This window comes from Hemitrygon akajei, chromosome 2 (assembly GCF_048418815.1).
Source record: "Hemitrygon akajei chromosome 2, sHemAka1.3, whole genome shotgun sequence".
Taxonomy (NCBI): domain Eukaryota; kingdom Metazoa; phylum Chordata; class Chondrichthyes; order Myliobatiformes; family Dasyatidae; genus Hemitrygon; species Hemitrygon akajei.
The window spans coordinates 194,204,385-194,228,664 of record NC_133125.1 but is presented as its reverse complement, the minus strand read 5'-3'; the positions used below and the strand labels follow the sequence as shown (position 1 = coordinate 194,228,664).

Here is a 24,280-nt window from a genome sequence, read left to right as displayed (position 1 = left end):
TATGTCATGGTCTATCTGATTCAAAGCAGAGATACTGGCTCTATTTGTCTCATAACAGCTTCCCAAGTTCTGCCTGGGCAGCCTGCAACCTGGTGGCATGAACACTGAATTCTCAAACTTCCGGTAGTCGCTCCCTCTCTGTCACTTTTCCTATTTAATTGTCTCTCTCCTCCTGATTCACCAACCCCATCACCCTATCTCTTTTCCCTCCTTTCCCACCCTCTCCATTGCCCATCACCCACACACTGCTCCCCACCCTCTCCATCTGCCCATCACCCACACACTCCTCCCCACCTCCCTCCCTTTATTCCAGGCTCCAATTTCCCCTCCTGTCAGATTCCAAAATCTTCAGCCCTTTGTCACTGACACCTCTCACCTCCCAGTATCTGACACATTTCTGCCCCTCCCTCAACTACTTGTCACTCCCTCACCTGGATCGAGCCATCACCTGCCCATTTCCCTCCATAGATGTTAACTGACACGCTGGGAGACACCGGTGGTTTGCATGTTACCACCACTTGTCTCAGTTGCCCTGTACTTGTGCGGGTGGACTTTAGGACCCGGGGGAACTCAGGACCCGCCGCCCGCGGCTGCTGCTGAATCCGCAGTGTTTCTGTTCCGTTGACGGATGCGGTGAACGAGTTAAAATTAATGGATCGATAATTCTCACATTGTGTTTATTTCACTCTCCGCACATTTATATTTACACTGACTGACTCCTGACGCCAGTCCCGGACCCGACCCGTTTACAGACCCGGAGCGGAACCGGAGCAGATTCTCAGCCACTGGTTTGTATCCCAAGTCCAGAAGAAAGGATAAAGTTTCTCCGTGAATTTATTCCCAGTGAAGGTGTGGAGATGGGACCTGGTCTCCGCGTTGTAAAATGAAACTGTCCCGGACTCGTAACTGAGATAAACTCCCACCCTCCCGGGGATGGGACCGGCAGGGAGACGGGACTCAGGGGAGGTGAGAACCCGCATCACGTCATAATCCCGCGTGATGATCCAGAATCCGGTCTCCGGACTCAGTGTGACCCCTCCCTTCCTCTTCACAGACTCTGCGGCGACTCCCAGATACCAGTCCCGATTCCCCGTCACCTCCACCTCCCAGTAATGTCTCCCCGATGTGAATCCCTCCGATCCCAGCACACAAAGCCGGATTGTGAACCTCTTCCCGGTGTCAGGGAGATCCCTCCGGGTCCCGGTCCGTCTCACACTCTTCCGATCCTCAGACACCTCGAGCTGCGGATTCGCCGTTTCCACATCCAGGGTGACAGAGACTGGGGGGGAGAAGCAGAGAATTAGAGAGTCCCCGGGATCGGGGGGAGACTCGGGCAGCGCGGCCCCGGGGATCGGGGGGAGACTCGGGCAGCGCGGCCCCGGGGATCGGGGGGAGACTCGGGCAGCGCGGCCCCGGGGATCGGGGGGGAGACTCGGGCAGCGCGGCCCCGGGACCGGGGGGAGACTCGGGCAGCGCGGCCCCGGGGATCGGGGGGGAGACTCGGGCAGCGCGGCCCCGGGACCGGGGGGAGACTCGGGCAGCGCGGCCCCGGGGATCGGGGGGGAGACTCGGGCAGCGCGGCCCCGGGACCGGGGGGAGACTCGGGCAGCGCGGCCCCGGGGATCGGGGGGGAGACTCGGGCAGCGCGGCCCCGGGGATCGGGGGGAGACTCGGGCAGCGCGGCCCCGGGGATCGGGGGGAGACTCGGGCAGCGCGGCCCCGGGACCGGGGGGAGACTCGGGCAGCGCGGCCCCGGGACCGGGGGGAGACTCGGGCAGCGCGGCCCCGGGGATCGGGGGAAGACTCGGGCAGCGCGGCCCCGGGGATTGGGGGGAAGACTCGGGCAGCGCGGCCCCGGGGATTGGGGGGGAGACTCGGGCAGCGCGGCCCCGGGGATCGGGATGAGACTCGGGCAGCGCGGCCCCGGGGACCCGCTGGGCCTCAGGCACAGTCGGGTGGCCGACAGAAACCTTTCCCGGGGTTTTACCAAACACAACGGATGAACAACGAGCATCTTCCCAAGAATTTACTCGACATGGAGAGCGGATTTTTCCCGATCAACACACACAGAATTCTGGAGGAGCTCAGTGGGTCAAGCAGCATGTGTTAAGTGTTTCAAGGTTTCAAGGTATTTCCTCAAAAATGGAAAGAAAGGGGGATAACAGTAGATAGATGTGAGGAATGGATGGAGCAACAGCTGGATGAGGTGAATGAACATTTAAAATGGAGCTGAGGCCGAATTCATTCGTGCTGACCAACTTATTCTATTGATCTAGTTCCACTTGCCTACATTTGCCATTATTCCTTTAAAGCTTTCCTACCCACGTACCTGTCCAAGCAACAAATACAAAATGCTGGAGGAACCCAGCAGTCCAGGCCAACATTCACGGAAAAAAGTAAAGTCAGCGTTTTGGGCTGAGACCCTTTATCAGGACTGAAGAGGAAGGGGGAGGGTGGGAAGGAGAAGGCTGGTAGGTGCCAGGTGAAAAACCAGTAAGGGGAAAGATCGAGGGGGGGCAGGGGAAGCAGGGAGGGGATAGGCCGGAGAGGTGAAGAAGGAATGTAAGGGGAAAGCACTATGGGTAGTAGAAGAAGACAGAATCAGGAGAGAGGTGATAGGCAGTTGGAGAATTCGATGTTCATATCAGGGGCTGGAGACTACCCAGACGGTATATGAGGTGTTGCTCCTCCACCCTGAGTTTGGCCTCATCATGGCAGTAGAGGAGGCCATGTATGGACATATCCGAATGGGAATGTGAAGCAGAGTTGAAGTGGGTGGAAACCGGGAGATCCTGTCTGTTGTGGCGGACGGAGCGGAGGTGCTCGACGAAGCGGTCCCCCAATCTGCGTCGGGTCTCGCTGATGTAGAGGAGGCCAGACCGGGAGCACCGGCTGCAATAGATGACTCCAACAGACTCACGAGTGAAGTGTTGCCTCACCTGGAAGGACTGTTTGGGGCCCTGAATGGTGGTAAGAGATGAGGTGTAGGGACAGGTGTAGCACTTACGCTTGCAGGGGTAAGTACCAGGTGGGAGATCTGTGGGGAGGGACGTGTGGACCAGGCAGTCGCGGAGGGAACGATCCCTGCAAAAAGCAGAGAGGGGTAGAGAGGGAAAGATGTGCTTAGTGGTGGGGTCCTGTTGAAGGTGGTGGAAGTTGCGGAGGATAATATGCTGGATCCGGAGGCTGGTGGGGTGGTAGGTGAGGACAAGGGGGACACGGTCCCTGTTGTGGTGACGGGAGGATGGGGTGAGGGCCGAAGTGCGGGAAATGGAGGAGATGTGGGTGAAACCTGGAGGAGGAGGGATGAAGTAACAAGCTGGTAAGTTAATTGGCAAGATGAGCTGAGAGAGGGAAAAGGGGATGGGAAATAGAGAAGGGGGAGGTGCGGTTTGGGGGAATTACCGGAAGTTTAAGAATGATGTTCTTGTCATCAGGTTGGAGACTCCCCAAATGGAATATAAGGTGTTGTTCCTCCAACCCAAGTGTGGCCTTATTCTGACAGTAGAGGATATATCAGAATGGGAATCGGGAGTGGACACTGGGAGATCTTGTTCTAGCGGATGGAGCGTAGATGCTCGGTGAAGCGGTCTCCCAAACTACGTCAGGTCTCACCGATACAAAGGAGGCCACACCCGACACAGTGTCTGACCCCAACAGACTCACAGATCAAGTGTCCCCTCAGATGGAAGGACTGTTTAGGGCCCTGGATGGTAGTGCGAGAGAATGTGTAGAGACAGGTGTAGCACGTTACCCTTGCAAGGATCAGTGCCAGGATGGGGATCTGTGGGGAGGGACGAACAGAGAAGGGAGTTGCCTGGGGCAGGAGGGAAAAAAAATGCTTGGTGGTGGGATCTCATTGGAGGTGGCAGAGTTTCAGAGAATTATTTGGTGGATGCAGAGTCTGGTGGGATGGTAGATGAGGACAAGAGGAACCCTATCCCTGGTAGGGTGGTGAAGGATGGAGTAAGAGCAGACGTGCGTGAAATGAAAGAGATGCGGTTGAGGGTAGTGTTGACGGTGGAGGAAGGGAAGCCCCTTTCTTTGAAAAAGGAGGACATGTCCTTTGTTGTAGAATGAAAAACCTCATCCTGAGAGCAGAATCGGAGGCGACAGAGGAATTGAGAGATTGGATTCGCATTTTTACAAGTAGCAGGGTGGGATGAGGTATGGTCCAGGTAGCTGTGAGAGTCCATTTATATTAGACATTTGTGGATAAGCTGTCACCAGAGATAGAGACAATGAGATCAAGAAAGGGAAGGGATGTATTGGAAATGGACCAGGCGAATTTGAGGGCAGGGTGGAAGTTGGAGGCAAAGTGGATGAAATCAACATGTTCAGCACAAGTGCGAAGCAACACCAATACAGTTATTGATGTAGCATAGGAAAAGTCACCAGTGTAGGACTGCAACATAGACTGTTCCATGTAGCCAACAAACAGGTGGGCATCACTGGGGCCCACGTGAGTGTCCATGGCTACACCTTCTGTCTAAGTGAAGCGGGAGGATCCCAAGGAGAAACTGTTGAGATTGAGGATGTTCCGCTGAGCGGAGGAGAGTGGTGGTGGAGGGGAACTGGTTAGTTCTGGTGCCCAGGAAAAAACGGAGAGCTTTGAGGCCTTTCCTGTCCCGATGTCTTTTCAATCACTGTAACTGTATCCACCTCTACGGTTTGCTTTGGCAGCCTCCTGAGCTCCAGGAAAAAATCCCAGAATATCCAGCCTCTCCTTATAACCCAAACCCTCCAGTCCCAGTAACATCCTTGTAAATCTGTTTTATACTCTCGCAGTTTAATAACATCCTTCCTGTAGAAAGATCACCAGCACTGTACAGAGTGATCCAAATCATAAAGACAAGCTGGGTATCCCTGATTAGTCCTCGCCTTTCCAAATGAATGTAGATCCTGTCTCTCAGAATCCCCTCCATTAATGAACCCTCCACTGACATTAGGCTCACTGGTCTGTACTTCCCAGGCTTTTCCCAACAGCCGATCTTCTATAAATGTTCAACATTAGTCTCCCTCCAGTCTTCTGGCCCCTCACTCACAGCTATCGATAACACACATATCTCCAAAATGGGCCCCACACTTTCCTCCTGAGCTTCCCACAATGTCCTGGGATACACTTGATCAGGACCTGGGGATTTATCGACCTTTCTGCATTTTAGGACCTGCAGCACATTTGCTTCTGTAATGTAGTAGAAAATGAGGTCGATCATCTTCTGTAACACGGGGGAATTGAGGGCCCTGTGGAACTGGCACAGAAGAGGAGCTGAGCCCTGGGACTGAGAAATGATGACAGGCAGGTTTAGAAAGATACGGGACAAATGCAGGTAAATGGACTGGGAGGTGATCTGACAGAAATATATAAGGTAATGATGGGTTAGATTGAGCAGAGGAGAAGGGGAGTGATGAGACAGGAGTCTGAAGTGACTGTGGACTGAAGATTGGTGAAAGATGGCAGGCAGCTTGTTCCAGGTAGCGGAAGGGTGGGGAGTGTGGACTGTGGAGTTGGGAGACACTGGGAAGTGAATGACAGGTGGAGACCAACACAGTGAAAGTTTTGATCGCTAGTCGGAGCGGGGTTGCGGGGATAGTTGGGAGATGGGAAGGTGGGAGACAGCTGTGGGAAGGTGAGAAACAGGAGCACAAAGGCCAACCTGTGCTGGAATCTTATCAGTAAAGGAGGTTCCACTCTATCCACCCAAAGGGGAACTTCCCAGAGGCCAAACATTTTAATTCCCATTCCAAAATGTCGGTCCATGGCCGCCTCTTGCGCCAGGATGAGGCCATCCTCAGGATGGAGGAGAACACCTTGTATTCTGCCTGGGTAGCCTCTGACCTGATGGCATGAATATTGATTTATTCTTCAGGTAAAATTTTTCTCATCCCCTCCCCTCTTCTTCTATTCCCCACTCTGGCTTTTAACCTCTTCTTACCTCCCAATCACTACTCCCTGGGTCCCCTCCTCCTTCCCTTTCTCTTATGGTCCACTCTCCATAGAACATTACAGCACAGAAACAGGCCTTTTGGCCCTTCTTGGCTGTGCCAAACCATTTTTCTGCCTAGTCCCACTGAGCTGCACCTGGCCCATATCCCTCCATACACCTCTCATCCATATACCTGTCCAAGTTTTTCTTAAATGTTAAAAGTGAGCCCGCATTTACCACTTCATCTGGCAGCTCATTCCACACTCCCACCACTCTCTGTGTGAAGAAGCACCCCCCCCCAATGTTCCCTTTAAACTTTTCCCCCTCCACCCTTAACCCATGCCCTGTTTTTGTTTCCTCCCCTAGCCTCTGTGGAAAAAGCCTGCTTGCACTCATTCTTCTATACCCATCATAATTTTATACACCTCTATCAAATCACCCCTTATTCTTCTACGCTCCAGGGAATAAAGTCCTAACCTATTCAACCTTTCTCTGTAACTCAGTTTTTCAAGTCCCGGCAACATCCTTATAAACCTTCTCTGCACTCTTTCAAACAACACACACAAAATGCTGGTGAAACGCAGCAGGCCAGGCAGCATCTATAGGAAAAAGTACAGTTGACGTTTTGGGCCGAAACCCTTTGTCAGGACTAACTGAAACAAAGGGTCTCGGCCCGAAACGTCGACTGTACTTCTTCCTATAGATGCTGCCTGGCCTGCTGCGTTCCACCAGCATTTTGTGTGCGTTGCTTGAATTTCCAGCATCGGCAGATTTCCTCGTGTCTGCACTCTTTCAACCTTGTAATCCCTGTAATCTTGAATCCTGTAATTCGGTGACCAAAACTGCACACAATACTCCAAATTCGGCTTCACCAATGTCTTATACAACCTCACCATAACATTCCAACTCTTATTCTCAATACTTTGATTTATAAAGGCAATGTGCCAAAAGCTTTCGTTACAACCCTATCTACCTGTGACGCCACTGTTAGGGAATTATGTATCTGTATTTCCAGATTCCTCTGTTCTACTGCACTCCTCAGTGTCCAACCATTTACCTTGTATGTTCTACCTTGGTTTGTCCTTCCAAATTGCAATACTTCACACTTGGCTGCATTAAACTCCATCTGCCATTTGTCAGCCCATTTTTCCAGCTGGTCAAAGTCCCTCTGCAAGATTTGAAAACCTTCCTCACTGTCCACTACACCTCCAATCTTTGTATCATCAGCAAATTTGCTGATCCAATTTACCACATTATCATCCAGATCATTGATATAGATGACAAATAACAATGGACCCAGCACTGATCCCTGTGGCACACCACTGGTCACAGGCCTCCACTCAGAGAAGCAATTCTCCACTACCACTCTCTGACTTCTCCCATTGAGCCAATGTTTAATCCAGTTTACTACCTCACCATGTATACCGAGCGACAGAATCTTCCTAACTAACCTCCCATGCGGGACCTTGTCAAAGGCCTTACTGAAGTCCATGTAGACAACATCCACTGCTTCTCTTCATCCACTTTCCTGGTAACCTCTTTGAAAAACTCTAATAGATTAGTTAAACATGACCTACCACGCACAAAGCCATGTTGACTCTCCCTAGTAAGTCCCTGTCTATCCAAATACTTGTAGATCCTAACTCCTTCCAATAAATTACCTACTACTGATGTCAAACTTACTGGCGTATAATTTCCCAGATTACTTTTAGAGCCTTTTTTAAACAATGAACAACATGAGCTATCCTCCAATCCTCCGGCACCACACCCATGGATACTGACATTTTAAATATATCTGCCAAGGCCCCCTGCAATTTCAACGCTAGTCTCCTTCAAGGTCCGAGGGAATACCCTGTCAGGTCCTGGGGATTTGTCTTCTCTGATTTGCCTCAAGACAGCAAGCACCTCCTCCTCTTCAATCTGTATAGGTTCCATGAGCTGACTACTTGTTTGCCTTAGTTCCATAGACTCATTGCCAGTTTCCTTATGTAAGGGGGTTTCTTCTTTCTTTATGTTACTGCGTGTGTTAATCAAAATGGCTTCTTGTTTGTTAAAAGTACAAATGCTTCTTTGTTATGCTAACTGGTGAGAGAGTGCTTTCTCTTGAAGCTTGTTTGGGTTATAATTACTGATAACGAGAATTGTATTCGTTTGTTTACCAATTGGGATAGAGGTTATACTTTCTTGTGGGTTTGTAAGCTAGTGTAGAGTGGGCTTTTAAGGAGATGGCACGAGGGGGTTAGAAGGAGAAGAAGCAATTTTGTAAACTGGGCAATGGAACAGCCCCGAGAGGGGGTCTGAGGCCCAGGGTTTTCGGCGAGGAGAGGAGACGAGGACAGATTCATGTGGAGCGTCTGGTCAACCACTGTTGTTGGTCCCAGGCAGCGGGTCGAGGAGGTCGGAGGGGATCGAATGGTGGCAAGAAGGCTTTGTTAACTGAGCTCCAACGGGTTGTGCACGAAGTGGTTGGACTTTGATAACTTTGGCGCCTTTTTTTTCCTTTCATATTGTGTCTCTATTAAGTACATAGCTCCAGTAAGGTCTATAAAGTGTAATCATTTAGTTGCATATGGTGTTCTGTCTGTTACTTGGCGGGGTGGGGACATCACACAGCATCTACACCAGCTGATTACCCAGTTTGGCGGGGCCGAAGGCTGCTCCCTCTAGACGGAAATGAGCTGAGCGAGCCTGAGGCTTACCAGGGGGCTACACTTAATAAATACAGATACAAAAAAACCCATTTAAGATCTCCACCATTTCTTTTGGCTCCATACCACTCTGATCTTCAAGAGGACCAATTTTATCCCTTACTATCCTTTTGCTCTTAACATACCTGTAGAAACTCTTAGGATTATCTTTCACCCTGACTGCCAAAGCAACCTCATGTCTTCTTTTAGCCCTCCTGATTTCTTTCTTAAGCATTTTCCTGTGGACCTTTCCTAAATTACTTTTCCAATTTATAAAGTTTAACAGTGCACAGACTTTTATGTATATTTTTATCTTCTCTTCTTAAGTGAATATGTCTTTTTTCCCCCCTAATTATCCATTGTCATCCATCAGCTTTTTCTTTGGTAGTTGGTCGGGGGTTGACTTTTTTTTATATAAAAAATTTATTTTATGATGTTTTTGATTACAGTGTGGTATACCTTTATGTGTTATGCTATAACATTTTGATCAATTTTATTACAATATATGAATGTACACAAGTTATGTTGAGATGTATCTATGTGTTGCACTCTGTAAATCTTGGTTTTTTTCTTCTGAATAAAAATATTGTAAAAAGAGAAAAGTATTTTCTTGCACGTTTTATACTCCTCAAGCACCTTATTTGCTGCTTGTTGCCTATACCTGTCATAAAACTCTCTCTTCTTTATCAGATTTCAATATCCCTCAAAAACCAAGGTTCCTTATTCTTATTCACTTTGCCTTTAATCCTGACAGGAACATACAAACTCTGAACTCTCAAAATGTCTCCTTTGAAGGCCTCTCACTTTTCTATCACATCCTTGCCAAAGAACAACCTGTCCCAATCCACGCTTTTTAGATCCTTTCTCATTTCTTCAAATTTGGCCTTTTTCCAGTTTAGCACCTCAACCCGAGGACCAGATCTATCTTTATCCATGACCAAGTTGAAACTAATGGCGTTATGATCACTAGACTCAAAGTGTTCCCCTACACACACTTCCGTCACTTGTCCTAACTCGTACCCTAATAGGAGATCTAATATTGCATCCTCTCTAGTTGGTACCTCTATTTATTGATTTATAAAACTTTCCTGAATATATTTTACAAACTCTAACTCATCTAGACCTTTAACAGTATGGGAGTCCCAATCAATATGTGGAAAATTAAAATCCCCTACTATTACAACTTTATGTTTCCTGCAGTTGTCTGCTATCTCTCTGCAGATTTTCTCCTCCAATTCTCCCTGACTATTGGGTGGTCTATAACACAACCCCATTAATGGTGTTATACCTTTCCTGTTTCTCAGCTCCACCCATATGGCCTCGGTAGACAAGCCCTCTAATCTGTCCTGCCTGAGCACTGCTGTAACATTTTAATATTTTCCCTGACTAGCAATGCCACCCCCCCTTCATCCTTTTGCCTCTATCACGTCTGAAACATGGGAACCCTGGAACATTAAGCTGCCAGTCCTGCCCCTAATGGCTATAATGTCATAATTCCATGTGTCAATCCACGTTATCAGCTCGTCTGCCTTCCCCACAACACTCCTCGCATTGAAATAGACACACCTCCGAAGATTATTACCACCACACACAACCCTTCTATTTCTGACTTTGCATGAACTTTTAATATAACTTATTTTCACCCCCGCCCCACTATCTGCTCTGGAACTCTGGTTCCCATCCTCCTGCAAATCTAGTTTAAACCCTCCCCAATAGCACTAGCAAACCTCCCTCTCCAATCAGATTCCTCCTTCTCCAGCCCTTTAACTTTCCCACCCCCCCCAGCTTCACCTATCACCTTCTCACTAGCCTCTCTCCCCTCTCCCCACCTTTTTATTCCAGCATCTCCCCTCAACAATTTTAGTCCTGAAGAAAGATCACATCCCAAAACAGACTTTCTCACTTTGACGGAAATGGGTATATGTGGAATTTGCTGCCAAAGGTATAATTAAAATATTATAAAGTTAAATTTGAGGAAACTTGGAGACCATTTATTCAACATTTTCATGTGAGTTAAATGGTCTGATCCTGAACCTTATTGCTACCATCCTGAATTGTATAAATGGAGGTTCGGAGTCATTGGCACTGCTGTGTGTACTTAACATTATACAATTGCCCATGTTAGTTTTTTTTTATATATTGTTTTTTTTTTCTTCTTCTTTTTGGGGGTTTTTTTTTGTGCTTTTTGTCTTAAATTCTTCATATTAATATTATAAGTTTGGGAGACTTTTTACATTGATAATATATAATTGATTATTAATCAATCTATTGTGTACTCTCAAATGTTTTTTGTACTATATTTTACTTATGTTATGTTCTAAAAATCAATAAAAAGATTTAAAAAGAAAAAGAAAGAAAGAAAGAAAATATTATAAAATCACTTTAGGCAGGTACAACAATAGGCAATGGTTAGAAGGATATGTTAGAAGGACAATGTGTGAATTGTTCAAATAGAAACCATTCACTGTGTCTGAAGAGAATAGTTTCCAGGTTACTGAGGGGACTAACAATGTGCAATGCTGAGGCTCTGACTACAATCTGCTGAACCTTCTTGTGAATCTGTGTGAGGGAGATTTGCCAGACCAGTTATGCTGTGTCCACCAGTGTTAATGCTGGTTCGTGTGTCCGGGCTCAGTCTCAATAGGTGGTTTGATCACAACAGTGAGACTCGCGAGTCCAGCAGGGGGCAGAGCTGAGTCAATCAGACTGCGGTCACGGACAGGTCAGACAGGGTGAGTGGCTCGAAGGACTGGTGTATTTTTCTGACAATCCCCGTCACCACAGTGATACCAGATTTTAACCCCTTTAATGTAATTAATGAAACGTTAATTCCAGAGCTACTGTGGCAGGATTCAAGCGCATGCATTGACATATTTTCCCAGTATGAATGGGATCAGGATGCAGTGGTTCATCTGACAGTCCCGTGAATTGGTTATATTTTGCCCCAGTGTTGGTGTGTTCAGGGGTCTGACATCTCCAGATGACCATGTGACAGTGATACCTCCCTGCAGGTGGGGTTAGGGCCAGAATACACTTCACTTCCCTATTATTACAACCAAATTTTGTGTCCAATTATTAATTAATTGTGTCTGAAACAAGAACAAATGAATCTGTATGTTTTACCTCGCTTAATGCCATTAAACGCTTCTCCCAATGCTGTGTCGAACAAGTAGGGGTGATAGAATTTTTCAGCCAGTAGGGCACCGTCTGTCACTGACAATGTCTGGGCATCATCACTGCTCCTGTAAATATTACACAGCTGGTTATAAACTGAACATAAGTGATATTTGAACTATTTTACAAATCCATACAGAGTTTCAGTCAAGACCATGTCCTACCTCCTCTTCCGACGAGCTTCCTCCTGAAATAAATAAAACACAGATCTCAATTGACTGAGATGACCGTCGGCATCCAAACAGCAGGAATCTGAGACAAGTTATTACAAGCTGCTGAAAATTCCCACTTACTCCCACTGACACACACGGAGAAAGAGGGAGACTGAACCACGGGAGAAAGTATTAGGAATGTTTATGAAATTTATACCATAACTGAGAGGATGGAACTTACAGGAGAAACTGGACAGGTTGTGTATTTTTATCTGGATACAATGTCAGGGAGGATCAGATGAGGGAATTTTACATTCCAAATGGATTTGATGGGGTGGAATGGAGAAAATATTTCTGCTTGTGTCAGCCCAAAAGTCAAAGACAAAACATCAGTTGGTTGTTAATAATGCCACAAAAATGTGGTGAGGAGAGTATCAGAACCACACTCACAGCCTGTGACTGTAACTGGATGTTACTCTGAGTCTCAGGGGATATTATACGTGGGAATCACAGAAACGAACACCAGCTCAGTGCTCTGATCAGAGTAACTCATTCCTGAGAAGGTTGCAGACTGTCCTGTGATGTACAGATGTTGTGGGAGGCCGGTTTGGAACAATGACAATTCTGAACAGTCAAGACGTTGACATGGTGGAAATCAGTTTCCAACTACAGTATTTGTGATAAATTACATCATTTTGTGACTGGGCACTTTTACAGAAACAAACTGAAATCTCTCACCATGAGGAATGTGATATTTTCCTGTTGATCCATCTGTTCCTGTAACTTTGAGATTTCCTCCTGGATAGAATTTAAATTCTCTTGAATCTCTTGAAGATTTTTTTCCATTTGATTCAGAATCCTCTCCTCTTCTTCCCTGAGATCTCGGAGTGTGTACTGCTCTTTCTCAGTGAGAACCCGGCGCAGTTCAGCAAAATGGGATGTGATCTGGGACTGAAGGCTGTGTGACTGTTCCTGTCAATGAAAGGAGAGGCTAGTTTACTATTTGAGGCTATTCTTTGTATTTCCTTCTGACATGGAAGGTAACCATTCAGCCCATTAAAGTCTATGCTGGTTCTCAGAACAATCCCCTCCATCACATTCCCCCACGTCTCCCTGAAACATATACTCCGTCTCTGACCCACTAACTCCGACCGGATTCACAGACCACTCAATGTCACAAGGTTAATTACAGTCGCCAATTTACCGTTCAACCATGCAATGTCGGCTAAAGGAAGGTACTGGTTACGGGGAGAACATGCAAACTCCACGCAGACAGCTCCAGGGGTCAGGATCGATCCCAGGTTACTGGAGCTGCGATACTCTGCTATTCTGCATTAAAGGGAACAAAACTACACAGCGAATTTGTAAATTCTGCTCAGGAGCCTCACCCGAACTCCAGAAATCTTCTCTTTCTGTTGTTGCTCCATTTCCTCGAAGTTTGATTTCTTTTTCATGAGAGAGTCTAAAGAAGATTTAATCTGACCCTGGGAATCAGAGAGTAAAGAAATTAGACCAAAATATTCCTTTAGATAAAATTAAAAACCTTTGGGAACAAGATTTACAGATTTCAATTTCTGAGGACACTTGGAATGAAATTTTTTAAATTGGTTAATACCTCATCGTTATATGCCCATTATTCTCTTCTACAATTTAAACTGGTTCATAGAGCCCATAAGTCTAAAGACTAGCTGTCTCATTTTTATTCGGATATATCTCCCTATTGTGATAGATGTAATAATGGAGACGCCTCACTAATCAATATGTTTTGGGCTTGTCCGAGTCTTAAAAAATATTGAAGGAAGTATTTCAAACTTTTTCGGTGCTTTTTAAAGTAAATTTTAAACGTAATCCTATGACTGCCTTATTTGGTATTGTTGGAGGAAATGATATTATTTTGGAGACACATGATTTGTATATTTTGGCCTTTATTTCTCTAATAGCTGGGAGGGCATTGTTGCTTATGTGGAAGGATGCCACTCTGCCTACTCATACTCATTGGTTACATGATGTTATGTCTTGCTTAAATTTAGAGAAGATTCGTTGTTCAATTTCTGAACCTGGACAAGATTTTTTAACACTGTGGGGACCTTTTTTAAATTACTTTCAAAATCTTTGATTTGCTATTAAGTACAGATGTTGGCTAATAATATGTTTCACTATATGTTAAGGCTTTTTTCCTTTTCTTTTTTTTTAAGCAAACAGCTGTTTTTTTCTGGTAGTCGGTTTAGATTTTTTGTATAATGAAATTATTTCTTTTCAATTTTATGTTTAAATTTAATCCATATGGATATAGAGCAATTACACATAATCTGTGATTTCAGTATATTGTAATCGATATATATCATATATCTTACTGTACCCTGTATTCTTTTATGTAGATATTAATAAAAGTATTGAAAAAGAAAGACCAAAATATTCAACTAAGTAAACAGCTGATCAAAACCTGGTTAGTTTTACCTTGTAGATTTCAACGGCTTCGGTAACCGGCATGAAGTTGTGAGACTTGTGTTCCCGCGCAGTCGCACAGATCAGGCAGATCAGTGTCTTGTCCGTCTCACAAAACAGCTTCAGTTCTTCCTCATGTTTCTCGCAGTGAAGTTTATTTTCCTTCTCTTTCGGATTCAGGTTTAATTTTCGAGCTTTCTCAGACAGATTTGCCAAGGCCCGACTGGCCCTGAGGCTGCGGTCCGCAAACTCCGCTCTACATTCCGGGCAGGAGTTTCTCTCCTCCCTTTCCCAACACCGTGTGATGCAGGAGCGGCAGAAGTAGTGACCACACTCCAGTGACACCGGATCGGTGAAGAAATCCAGGCAGATGGGACAAATTACCTCCTCGGTTAAACTCTCGACCTGTCCTTTCGAAGCCATGTTAACTCCCGGTACTTCCGGGTTCAGGATCCTTTCACTTTCGGGGAGCTGCTGAACGCCTGCAGTACCGCGATTGTCCACCAGGGGCGCTGCAGTCTGGGGAATGAATGTTCCTTTTCAGTGAAGCAGGAATCGTGTTCATTTCCACAGCAGCGATCAGAAACACATTAAACAAGTCTAACATAGATAAAGCCGGAGAGAAGAGCTTGGTTCAGTCTATGGCAGAAATGAAGGGACAAGTCCTGAAAATATGTTTTAGTGGCCACTACAGAAACCTGGTTGCAAGGTGGAGATGCCTGGGAATTAAAAATCCAAGGGTATCAGGTAACACGGACAGATAGGCAGGAAGGCAGAGGAGGTGAGGTGGCGCTCTTGATTAGGGATGAGATCAGGGCGATTGTGTGAGACGATATAAGATCTACGGAGCAGATTGTTGAAGGGAAAAAATCATGGTGTTGTCTATTGGCAGTGGCAGAGGTGATTAATCAGGAAGTAACTGAGGCTTGTAAGAACTGAACGGCTGTTGTCATGGGAGGTTTTAACTTTCACAAAGATTGGGTGAAACAGGTTGGTCAAGGAAGTCTTGAAGAGGACTTCATAAAATTCGTCCGTGATGGCTTTCTTGAGCAGCATGTTAGCGAACCTACAAGGGTAAATGTTTTCTTAGATCTAGTCCTGTGCAATGAGACAGGTAAGATTAACGATCTTGTAGGCAGGGATCCTCTTGGAAAGAGTGATGATAGTATGATTGAATTTCGCATTCAGATGGAGGATGAAATAGTTAGATCTAAAGCTAGTGCATTATGCTTTAACAAGGGAGACTACAACGGGATGAGGGAGGAGTTGGCTAGTGTGGTTTGGGAGCACAGGCTATTTGGTAGGACAGCTAAGGAACAGTGGAATTCTTCCAAATAGATTTTTTCACAGTGCTCAACAAAAGTATATTCCAATCAAAAGTAAGAACAGTAAGTGTGGGGAGAGCCAGCTTTGGATAACTGAGGAAATAAAAGATAGTATCAAATTTAAAGCTCATGCATCCCTTGGAAGATGAGAATGGGAAATTGATATTGAGTGATGAGGAAACGGCTGAGGCATTGAACGACTATTTTGTGTCACTCTTCATGGAGGAGGACACATCTAATATGCCAAAGACGGATGTTACTAACAAAGTGGGTGGTGAGGACCTCGATAAGATCACTGTCACTAAGGAGATAATGATTCAGAGGGTCTAAAGGTTGGTAAGTCCCCTGGTCCTGATGGGATGCATCCCAGGGTGCTTAAGGAATTGGCGGAGGTTATAGTAGACGCGTTGGCAATCATTTATCAAAACTCTCTAGTCTCTGGGCAGGTCCTGGCGGACTGGAAGACAGCAAATGTCATGCCACTTTTTAAAGAAGGATGTAGGCAAAAGATGGGCAACTGTAGGTCAGTTAGCTTAACATCATTAGTCGAGAAAATGCTTGAAGCTGTCATTAAGGAAGAAATAGCAAAACATTTAGAAAGGAGTGGTTCCATTAGACAGACACAGCATGGATTCAGAAAGGGCAGGTCCTGTTTGACAAACTTACTGGAGTTCTTTGAGGACATAATGAATGCAGTGGATAGAGGGGAACAGGTGGATGTCATATACTTGGATTTCCAGAACGCGTTCGATAAGGTGCCGCACAAGAGGCTGATAAATAAGATACGGATGCGTGGAGTCGGAGGAAGTGTATTGGCGTGAATAGTGGATTGGTTAACAAATAGAAGGCAGAGAGTTGGTATAAATGGGTGTTTCTCGGGTTGGCAGTCAGTGGTGAGTGGGGCGCTGCAGGGGTCGGTGCCAGGCCCACAGCTGTTTACCATTTACATTGATGATTTGGAAAAAGGGACTGAGTGTAGCGTAGCAAAATTTGCCAATGACACTAAACTGAGTGGAAAAACACATTGTACAGAGGACGTGGAGAATCTGCAGAGGGATATAGATAGGTCATGTGAGTGGGCCAAGGTCTGGCAGATGGAATACAACGTTGGTAAATGCGAGATCATCCACTTTGGAAAGAATAATAGAAGAGCAGATTATTATTTAAATGGTGAAGGATTGCAGCATGCTGTTGTGCAGAGGGACTTGGGAGTGCTTGTTCATGAATCGCAAAATGTTGGCTTGCAGGTACAACAGGTTATTAAGAAGGCAAACGGAATGTTGGCCTTCATTGCTAGAGGGATTGAATTCAAGAGCAGGGAGGTCATGCTGCAACTATACAGGGTACTGGTGAGTCCGCAGCTGGAGTACTGTGTGCAGTTCTCGTCTCCATACTTGAGGAAGGATATACTGGCTTCGGAACCAATGCAGAGGAGGTTCACCAGGTTGATTCTGGGGATGAAGGGGTTAACCTATGAGGAGAGATTGAGTTGCCTGGAACTATATTCTCTGGAGTTCAGAAGAATAAGAGAAAATCTTATAGAAACATGCCAAATTTCAAAAGGGATAGGTAAGATAGAAGTAGGAAAGTTGTTTCCATTGGTAGGTGAGACTAGAACTAGAGGGCAATGCCTCAAGATTCAGGAGAGAAGATTTAGGACAGAGATGAGGAGAAACTGTTTTTCCCAGAGAGTGGTGAACCTGTGGAATTCTCTGCCCAGGGAAGCAGTTGAGGCTTCTTCACTAAATATATTTAGGATAGAGTTAGGTAGGTTTTTACACAGTAAAGGAATTAAGGGTCATGGGGGAAAGGCAGGTAGATGGAGCTGAGTTTATGGACAGATTAGCCATGATCTTATTGAATGGTGGGGCAGACTCGATGGGCTGAATGGCCTCCTGCTCCGATTCCTTATGTTCTCATGAAGAGAGAGACACAGAGACTGTGGTTGCAGGAATCTGGACGGAGAATAGAGCAGCTGAGGAACTCAGAGGGTCAGACAGCATTTGTGGAGAAAAATGGACAGAAGATATTCCGGGTTGAGACAGTCCAGGTGACGGATCTCAAACCGAAATGTCGATTGTCCATTTCTCTCCACAGATGCTGCCTGACCCTCGGTGTTCCTCCAAAAGCTCATTTTGTTTAGTTTGAGGACTGAAGATAGTCAGAGGTGTAAATACGGTGGTGAAAGGTAAATGTATTGCAACTATTAAATCAGTTAATGGTATGAAACACGGGATGTGGAGAGAATCTGCTGTGAGGAGACTGATGCTTTGGTGATGACAAAGATGTGTCTGCAGGAATCACCACAGGACAGGACATTGTACGTCACAGTGTGGAAAACATTCAACTCCTGATTTCCATTTCCCTTCTTGACTTCACCACTAAACTCTAAACGTCCAGTCTCGCTTGTTCTGAACAGGACCTTCTTCCTAAATTTTGTGTGTGTTGAATGATAAGAATTATTTTGTTTCTGTTCTGCAACTACTGCAGACTTTTGATATTTCTATTCGTATTGCATCTGTGTTGGTTCTAATGAGGTGTTTTCTTGTGGCCTTGAACACGTGTGCAGCATCCGCTTTATCTGTGAATGTATATGTGAATACCCTGAGCTGAATCAGAAAATAATACAGACTGAATCTTAAATATAATTTTCTTTATACCCTGTCCGGCCAGCAGGAGGTGGAATTGCTCCAGTTATTTGCTCTCACTCTCTGCTTTCACCCAGTTGGGACAGAGTGTGTCAACAGATGCCAAATGCACACTAGCCACTCCGGACTGTCCAGCAGGGGTTGTGGGGAATTACTCTGGTCCATGCCCCCGTCTCCTTACCAGGGAGTGAGCATCACAGACTGAGGGTATCACAATCGAAACCCTCTTATTTCCTTGGCTGTGTAATGTTACGTAACCCGTAACTGGGTGTCAGACCAGCAAAGATAGAAGTATCCTTTGGAGTCTGGTGGTACTATATTCAAAAGTGTTTATTAGTAAAGTAAGCAAAACAATACCAATAATGCAAGTATACATATAACACAAGTTAGCAATAATAAACCTAAAAGTGTAGGAATAATAATAAGTAATAATCAACAAGCTCTATCGATGTCTAGGGGTAAATGAATTGTCATAGAAAAGTATAAAGTTCAGTTCAGTTCATGCACTGAGGTAGGTATAGTTGTGGTGTGGTAATCGTTGGAGAGAGAGAGAGAGAGAGAGAGAGAGAGAGAGAGAGAGAGAGAGAGAGAGAGAGAGAGAGAGATGTAACAGCTGCAGCAGGCAAACCTTTCTGTGGCTTTTTGATTCCGTTGTACCGTTGTGGTCGTTCGGCTATGACCCCTCTGTCCTTCAGCTAGACCGTTCTTCTGTGGTGGACTCATCACTCTGGCATGAGTGGACACACACACAAGTCCCCACCTGTCCTGCCGTTACACTGAGAGCTTTACTAACCGATCTCCTGATTCGGTCTCCGATGCCCCCACCTTTCTGTGGGTTCACAACCCTCAGTCAGGGTCCACTGGTGTGTCTGAGGGGTGTCTCTCCAGACCTGTCTTTTATCCCTACTAACGGGGTCTCAGCTATCCATCAACTCTGAATGACTGTGTCCATCAAATCAGGCCACTCCTGCAGTCTCCTGAGGAATGTTAACGAGCAAAATAATGTCCTTGTAGCGGAAAGGTAAACAATCCAGGAAGAGTCACAATACAATAAATCAGCAGCCTCCCTCTCTCTTATCTGTCGCAGATATTTTTGCCTGTGTTTCGTCTCTCACTCTCCTATGAGCAGCATAGCAACAGAAATAGTTCATGGTTCTCAGGGAGGGGGATGGTTAACTCTGTACCCCATTGTCCAACAGGTCTGTTCATCACTCATAACAGTAAATCTCAGGAAGATACTGTCCAGTCCCGTCAAATTTGTGAGATTGAGTCGGCTCTCCCACCCAAACCCCGGTTTGTGTGGATGCTGTGTAATTTGCTGCCCTGTTAGATATTAGTGCCACGGAGTAACCGACAGTACACTGGATTCAAATAAAGGAAATATATTTATGAACCTTATCTTAACTAAAGGGTTAGTAAAGAAAAACTAATTAAAATAGCCCTTCTCTTTTTGTTTTCCAAATGTCAGTCAAATGTTCACAAGTTGGAGCTCAACGTTTCACCATATTCACCCATCCTCAATCGGTCTCGGCACCGGACCATCGAATCACGGTCCCGCACCGGATCGAATCTGACGACCTGTTCTCTCCAGTGTCTTCTCTCTTCATCTACCCCCAAACAAAAGCCCCAAGCCCAACTTCAGTGTCCCTCACCAGAGAAACCTCCCCTAGTTCCACCATCCTGACTGGATGACACACATTCCTCATCATCCCTTATCTTGAACAATGAGCCGAACAGGCTGAGAGCAGAACAGACTGATCTCACAGAGCTGCTGAATGAAATACCTACCGCAGAACAGTAAAAACGTGACCCAGGGCGTTACACAAGGTACAGAAGTCTGGGAACACGGTGACTCAGCAGCTGTCGAGGGAAAAGTCAGCAAGAGCTGACACAGGCATTACAGACAGTCAGAGTCTCTTTATCCTCAGCGTGGGAAAGTCAGATACTACAGGGAGTGAATATAAGGTGAGAGGAGAAGGTTTAAAGCAGATTGATGAGGCAAGTTTATTTTTTACACAGAATGGTCGGTGTAGGTGCCTATGTTGTCGGGAGGGGGTGGAAGCAGACACAACAACAACATTTCAGTGGCATTCAGACAGACACATGAACAGACAGGGAATGGAGGGGTGTGTGCCATATACAGGCAGATGGGATGAGATTGAATTGGCACAATGTTCAGCACAGACTTGTGGGCCGAATGGCCTGTTCCGGTGCTGTATTGTTCAATGTTCTATGTTCAGCAGTTGTGGACGCAGCAGTCAACAACAACAACAACTGGTATTTAGGTACAGTCGCTGTGTAAATGCAGTAAAGAGTCCCGGGTGTTTACACAGACGTGTTTCTCACTGGATACAAAAACAATGAACACAACAAACTCTGCACACGGTTACATGTAACGCAGCTGATGCAAATGTCATTTTTTTGGCTCCTGAATCAAACCTGGAACATCTGGACAGCAGAGATGAACACATCAGGATGCTCTTTATCAAAGTCAGCTCAGTATTCAATACTGTCATCCTCTCAAATCTAATCACTAAACTTCAAGATCTTGGCTTCAATAACTTCTTGTGCAATTGGATCCTCAATTTGTGTACTTGCACACCCTTGTCAGGTCAGATTGGCAACATCTCCTCCACAATCTCCATCAGCATAGATGCACCACAAGGCTGTGTTCTTGGACCCTGCTCAACTCGATTTACACTCCTGACCGTGTGGCTGAGCACAGCTCCAATGCCAGGGTTAAGTTTGCTGGTGACACCACTATCTCAGGCCAGTCAAAGGTGGTGATGAATCAGCATATCAGAGGAGATTGAAAATCTGGCTGAGAGGCACCAGAACAACAACCTCCTAATGTCAGCAAGACTGAGGAGCTGATTATTGACTTTGGGAAGAGGAAACTAGAGCTCCAAGAACCAGTCCACACTGGAGGATCGGAGGTGGAGAGGGTCGGCCACTTTAAATTCCTCGGTGTTATCATTTCAGAGGAACTGACCGGGGCCCCGCACAATTACGAAGAAAGCAGACAGCATGTCTGTTTCCTCCTGGGTTTGCCAAGATTTATCACAACATCTAAAACCTTGACAAACTTATATAGGTGAGTGGTGGAGAGCATATTGACTGGCTGCATCACAGTCTGGTCTGGAATCACCAATACCCCAGCACTGAGCACATCTACACAGACCATTGTTGCAGGAAAGCTGCACACCCCCACCACCCGGCCCATGCTCTCTTCCCACTGCTGCCATCAGGACCCACATGATCCAGTTCAGATCACTTCAAATTCACTCGCCCCATCACTGAACTGTTCCCACAACCTATGGACTCACTTTCAAGTACACCTCATCTCATGATCTTGATATTTATTGCTTATTCATTTATTTATTTATTACCATTTCTTGTTTTTCGTTCTCCTTGTATTGGCAGTTTGTTGTCTTTTGCACACTGGTTGTCTGCCCTGTTTGTGCAATCTTTCATTGATTCTATTGTGATTGTTGGATTTATTGAGTATGCCCACAAGAAAATGAATCACAGATTTGTATATGGTGACATATGTAGTTTGATAATAAATTTACTTTGAACTTTGGACTGAATACAGTGAACATGGGGGACAGAGGATGTTCTACACAGAGTGCATTGGTTACCCCGTGTAATCCAACAGACCGAAGGACAAAATATTAAATGGCACAAATGTAGATGTGTATATTAAGAAATAGCTGCAGATGTGGCTCTTCGGCCCTTTGTGTCTGTCCTGTCCTTCACTCAGAACGTCTGACCTTTGACCTCAGAGCCACTTTCCTGCACCATCCCCATTATCACGGAGCCCCAGAAATCCAGAAACCTTGTGGAGAGAATTCCAAAGTGTCACTGCATTCTGGGTGAGGAAATTTCTCATCTCAGTCCTGTTATTCTGAGTCTGTGACTCTGATTCCACATGCCAGGCGGGTGAAACATCATTCCTGCCTCTGCTCTGTCAATACCCTGTGAGACTGTGTCTGTCTCGGTCACACCACCTCTTATTCTTCTAACTTTGGGACAGGCCCAGCAGTGTAATCTCTCTGAGGACACTAGTAGAGGATAAAGCTTTAAAGTGAGAGGGTCAAAGTTGAAACAGGGTGTTATGTTTCAGGACATTACTATTCTCCTCACTGAAACCCCCAGCTTCAAACTGATCCGTCAAGGGACACATCACTAATTACTCTTTTTCTTCCAACAGATTCACAGAATCTGCTAAATAATCTTGTGTCTTCTTTTTGCCCTCCCAATTCCTCTCTTCAGTGTACTCCTACATTCCTTCATTTTCGCAAGGGAATCGCTTCATCCCAGTTACTTTCACCTGACAAACAACTCCGTCATTTTCCTGATCAGAGTCTGAATGACCCTCATCAGCCAGGGTTCCCTCATCCCATCAATGCTGCTGACCTTCACTCCAACAGGAACATGCTGATCCCGAACCCCTCCAAACTCTCTTCAGGATCCTCACTCACAAGATGTCTGTTTACTTGGGAACACCCTCCTGTTCCACTCCTCTTACCCCCGGCCCTTTCTATCCTCCCTCAGTTCAGTCTGTCCATTGATCTGAAGAGAAATAGTGAGAGAAAAGTTCCCCTTCAGTGTCTGTGTGTGGAGCAAAGAGGGATGAGTGAGGTCTGGTTCCCCTCGTCTGTGTTTACTGGAATGGAAGCTGGTGAATTTTGGGAAGAGAATAAATAGTATTGTCCTGAAACACGACAAACAAGAGGTGATGCTGGAAGCCTTAAACACATAAAGCTGGATGAACTCCTGGGGGCTGATCAAGTCCGTCCTCAGACCTTGTGGGGAAGCCAAGGAAGAAGTTGCTGGGGCTTTGCTGAGATAATTTGAATATCAAATACTGAACTTCACCCCACACCAACAGCCCCTGTGGCATGAGGTCCTGGGTGAGCTGATACAAAACTGGTTTGTGGTTGGAGGCAGAGGGTGGTAGTGGAGGGTTGTTTTTCACACTGGATGTCCGTGACCAGCGCTGAACCACGGGCATCGTTGCTGACTCCATTCTGATTGTTATTCATGTTAATGAATTTGATGAGAGTGTAGGTGTGTGGTTAGTAAGTTTGTGGAAGTGAGGCAAGGGGGGAAAAAATTAAAAGGGGCCCTGCGGGTAATGTTTACACAGAAAAGGTGGTGGGTGTATCGGACGAGCTGCCACAGGAGGTGACACTGGCAGGTAACTACACCATTTAAAAGACATTTTGACAAATGTATGCACATGAAACATAAGACAATAAGACCATAAGATAAAGGGGCAGAAGTAGGCCATTCAGCCCATCGAGTCTGTTCCACTATTCAATCACGGGCTGATCCAATTCTTCCAGTCATCCCCACTCCCCTGCTTTCACCCCATGCCCTTTGATGCCCTGGCTAATCATGAACCTATCTATCTCTGCCTTAAATACACCCAACGACTTGGCCTCCACAGCAGCTTGTGGCAACAAATTCCACCGATTCACCATCCTCTGACTAAAGTAATTTAGCATCTCTTCTAAAAGGACGTCCCTCAAACCTGGTCATGCCTACTTGTCCTAGAATCCTCTACCATGGGAAATAACTTTGTCATTCCTAATCTGTTCAGGCCTTTTAACATTATTTTCCATGAGCTCTTCTCTCATTCTCCTGAACTCTAGGGAATACAGCCCAAGAGCTGCCAGACGTTCCTCATACGTTAACCCTTTCATTCCTGGAATCATTCTCGTGAATCTTCTCTGGACCCTCTCCAATGTCAGTGTATCCTTTCTAAAATAAGGAGCCCAAAACTGCACACAATACTCCAAGTGTGGTCTCACGAGTGCCTTATAGAGCCTCAACATCACATCCCTGCTCTTATATTCTATACCTCTAGAAATGAATGCCCACATTGTAATAGCCTTCTTCACAACCGACTCAACC

The 24,280-nt window shown here is 45.8% G+C and overlaps 1 protein-coding gene across 1 annotated transcript in view; it reads right to left on the bottom strand.

Moving 5' to 3' along the window:
- Window positions 1–576: 576 nt before the first annotated feature.
- The window catches only part of LOC140721852 (uncharacterized), a 76,258-nt gene continuing 52,554 nt past the window's right edge, over window positions 577–24,280 (bottom strand). The window contains exons 8-14 of the mRNA XM_073036668.1: window positions 15,352–15,451; window positions 14,398–14,769; window positions 13,329–13,424; window positions 12,679–12,912; window positions 11,953–11,975; window positions 11,738–11,856; window positions 577–1,279 (exon numbers count right to left, since the gene is read on the bottom strand). Of these exons, the coding sequence (XP_072892769.1) occupies window positions 747–1,279; window positions 11,738–11,856; window positions 11,953–11,975; window positions 12,679–12,912; window positions 13,329–13,424; window positions 14,398–14,769; window positions 15,352–15,451 (1,477 nt within the window). The 3' untranslated portion in view covers window positions 577–746. The remainder of the gene's footprint in view (window positions 1,280–11,737; window positions 11,857–11,952; window positions 11,976–12,678; window positions 12,913–13,328; window positions 13,425–14,397; window positions 14,770–15,351; window positions 15,452–24,280) is intronic.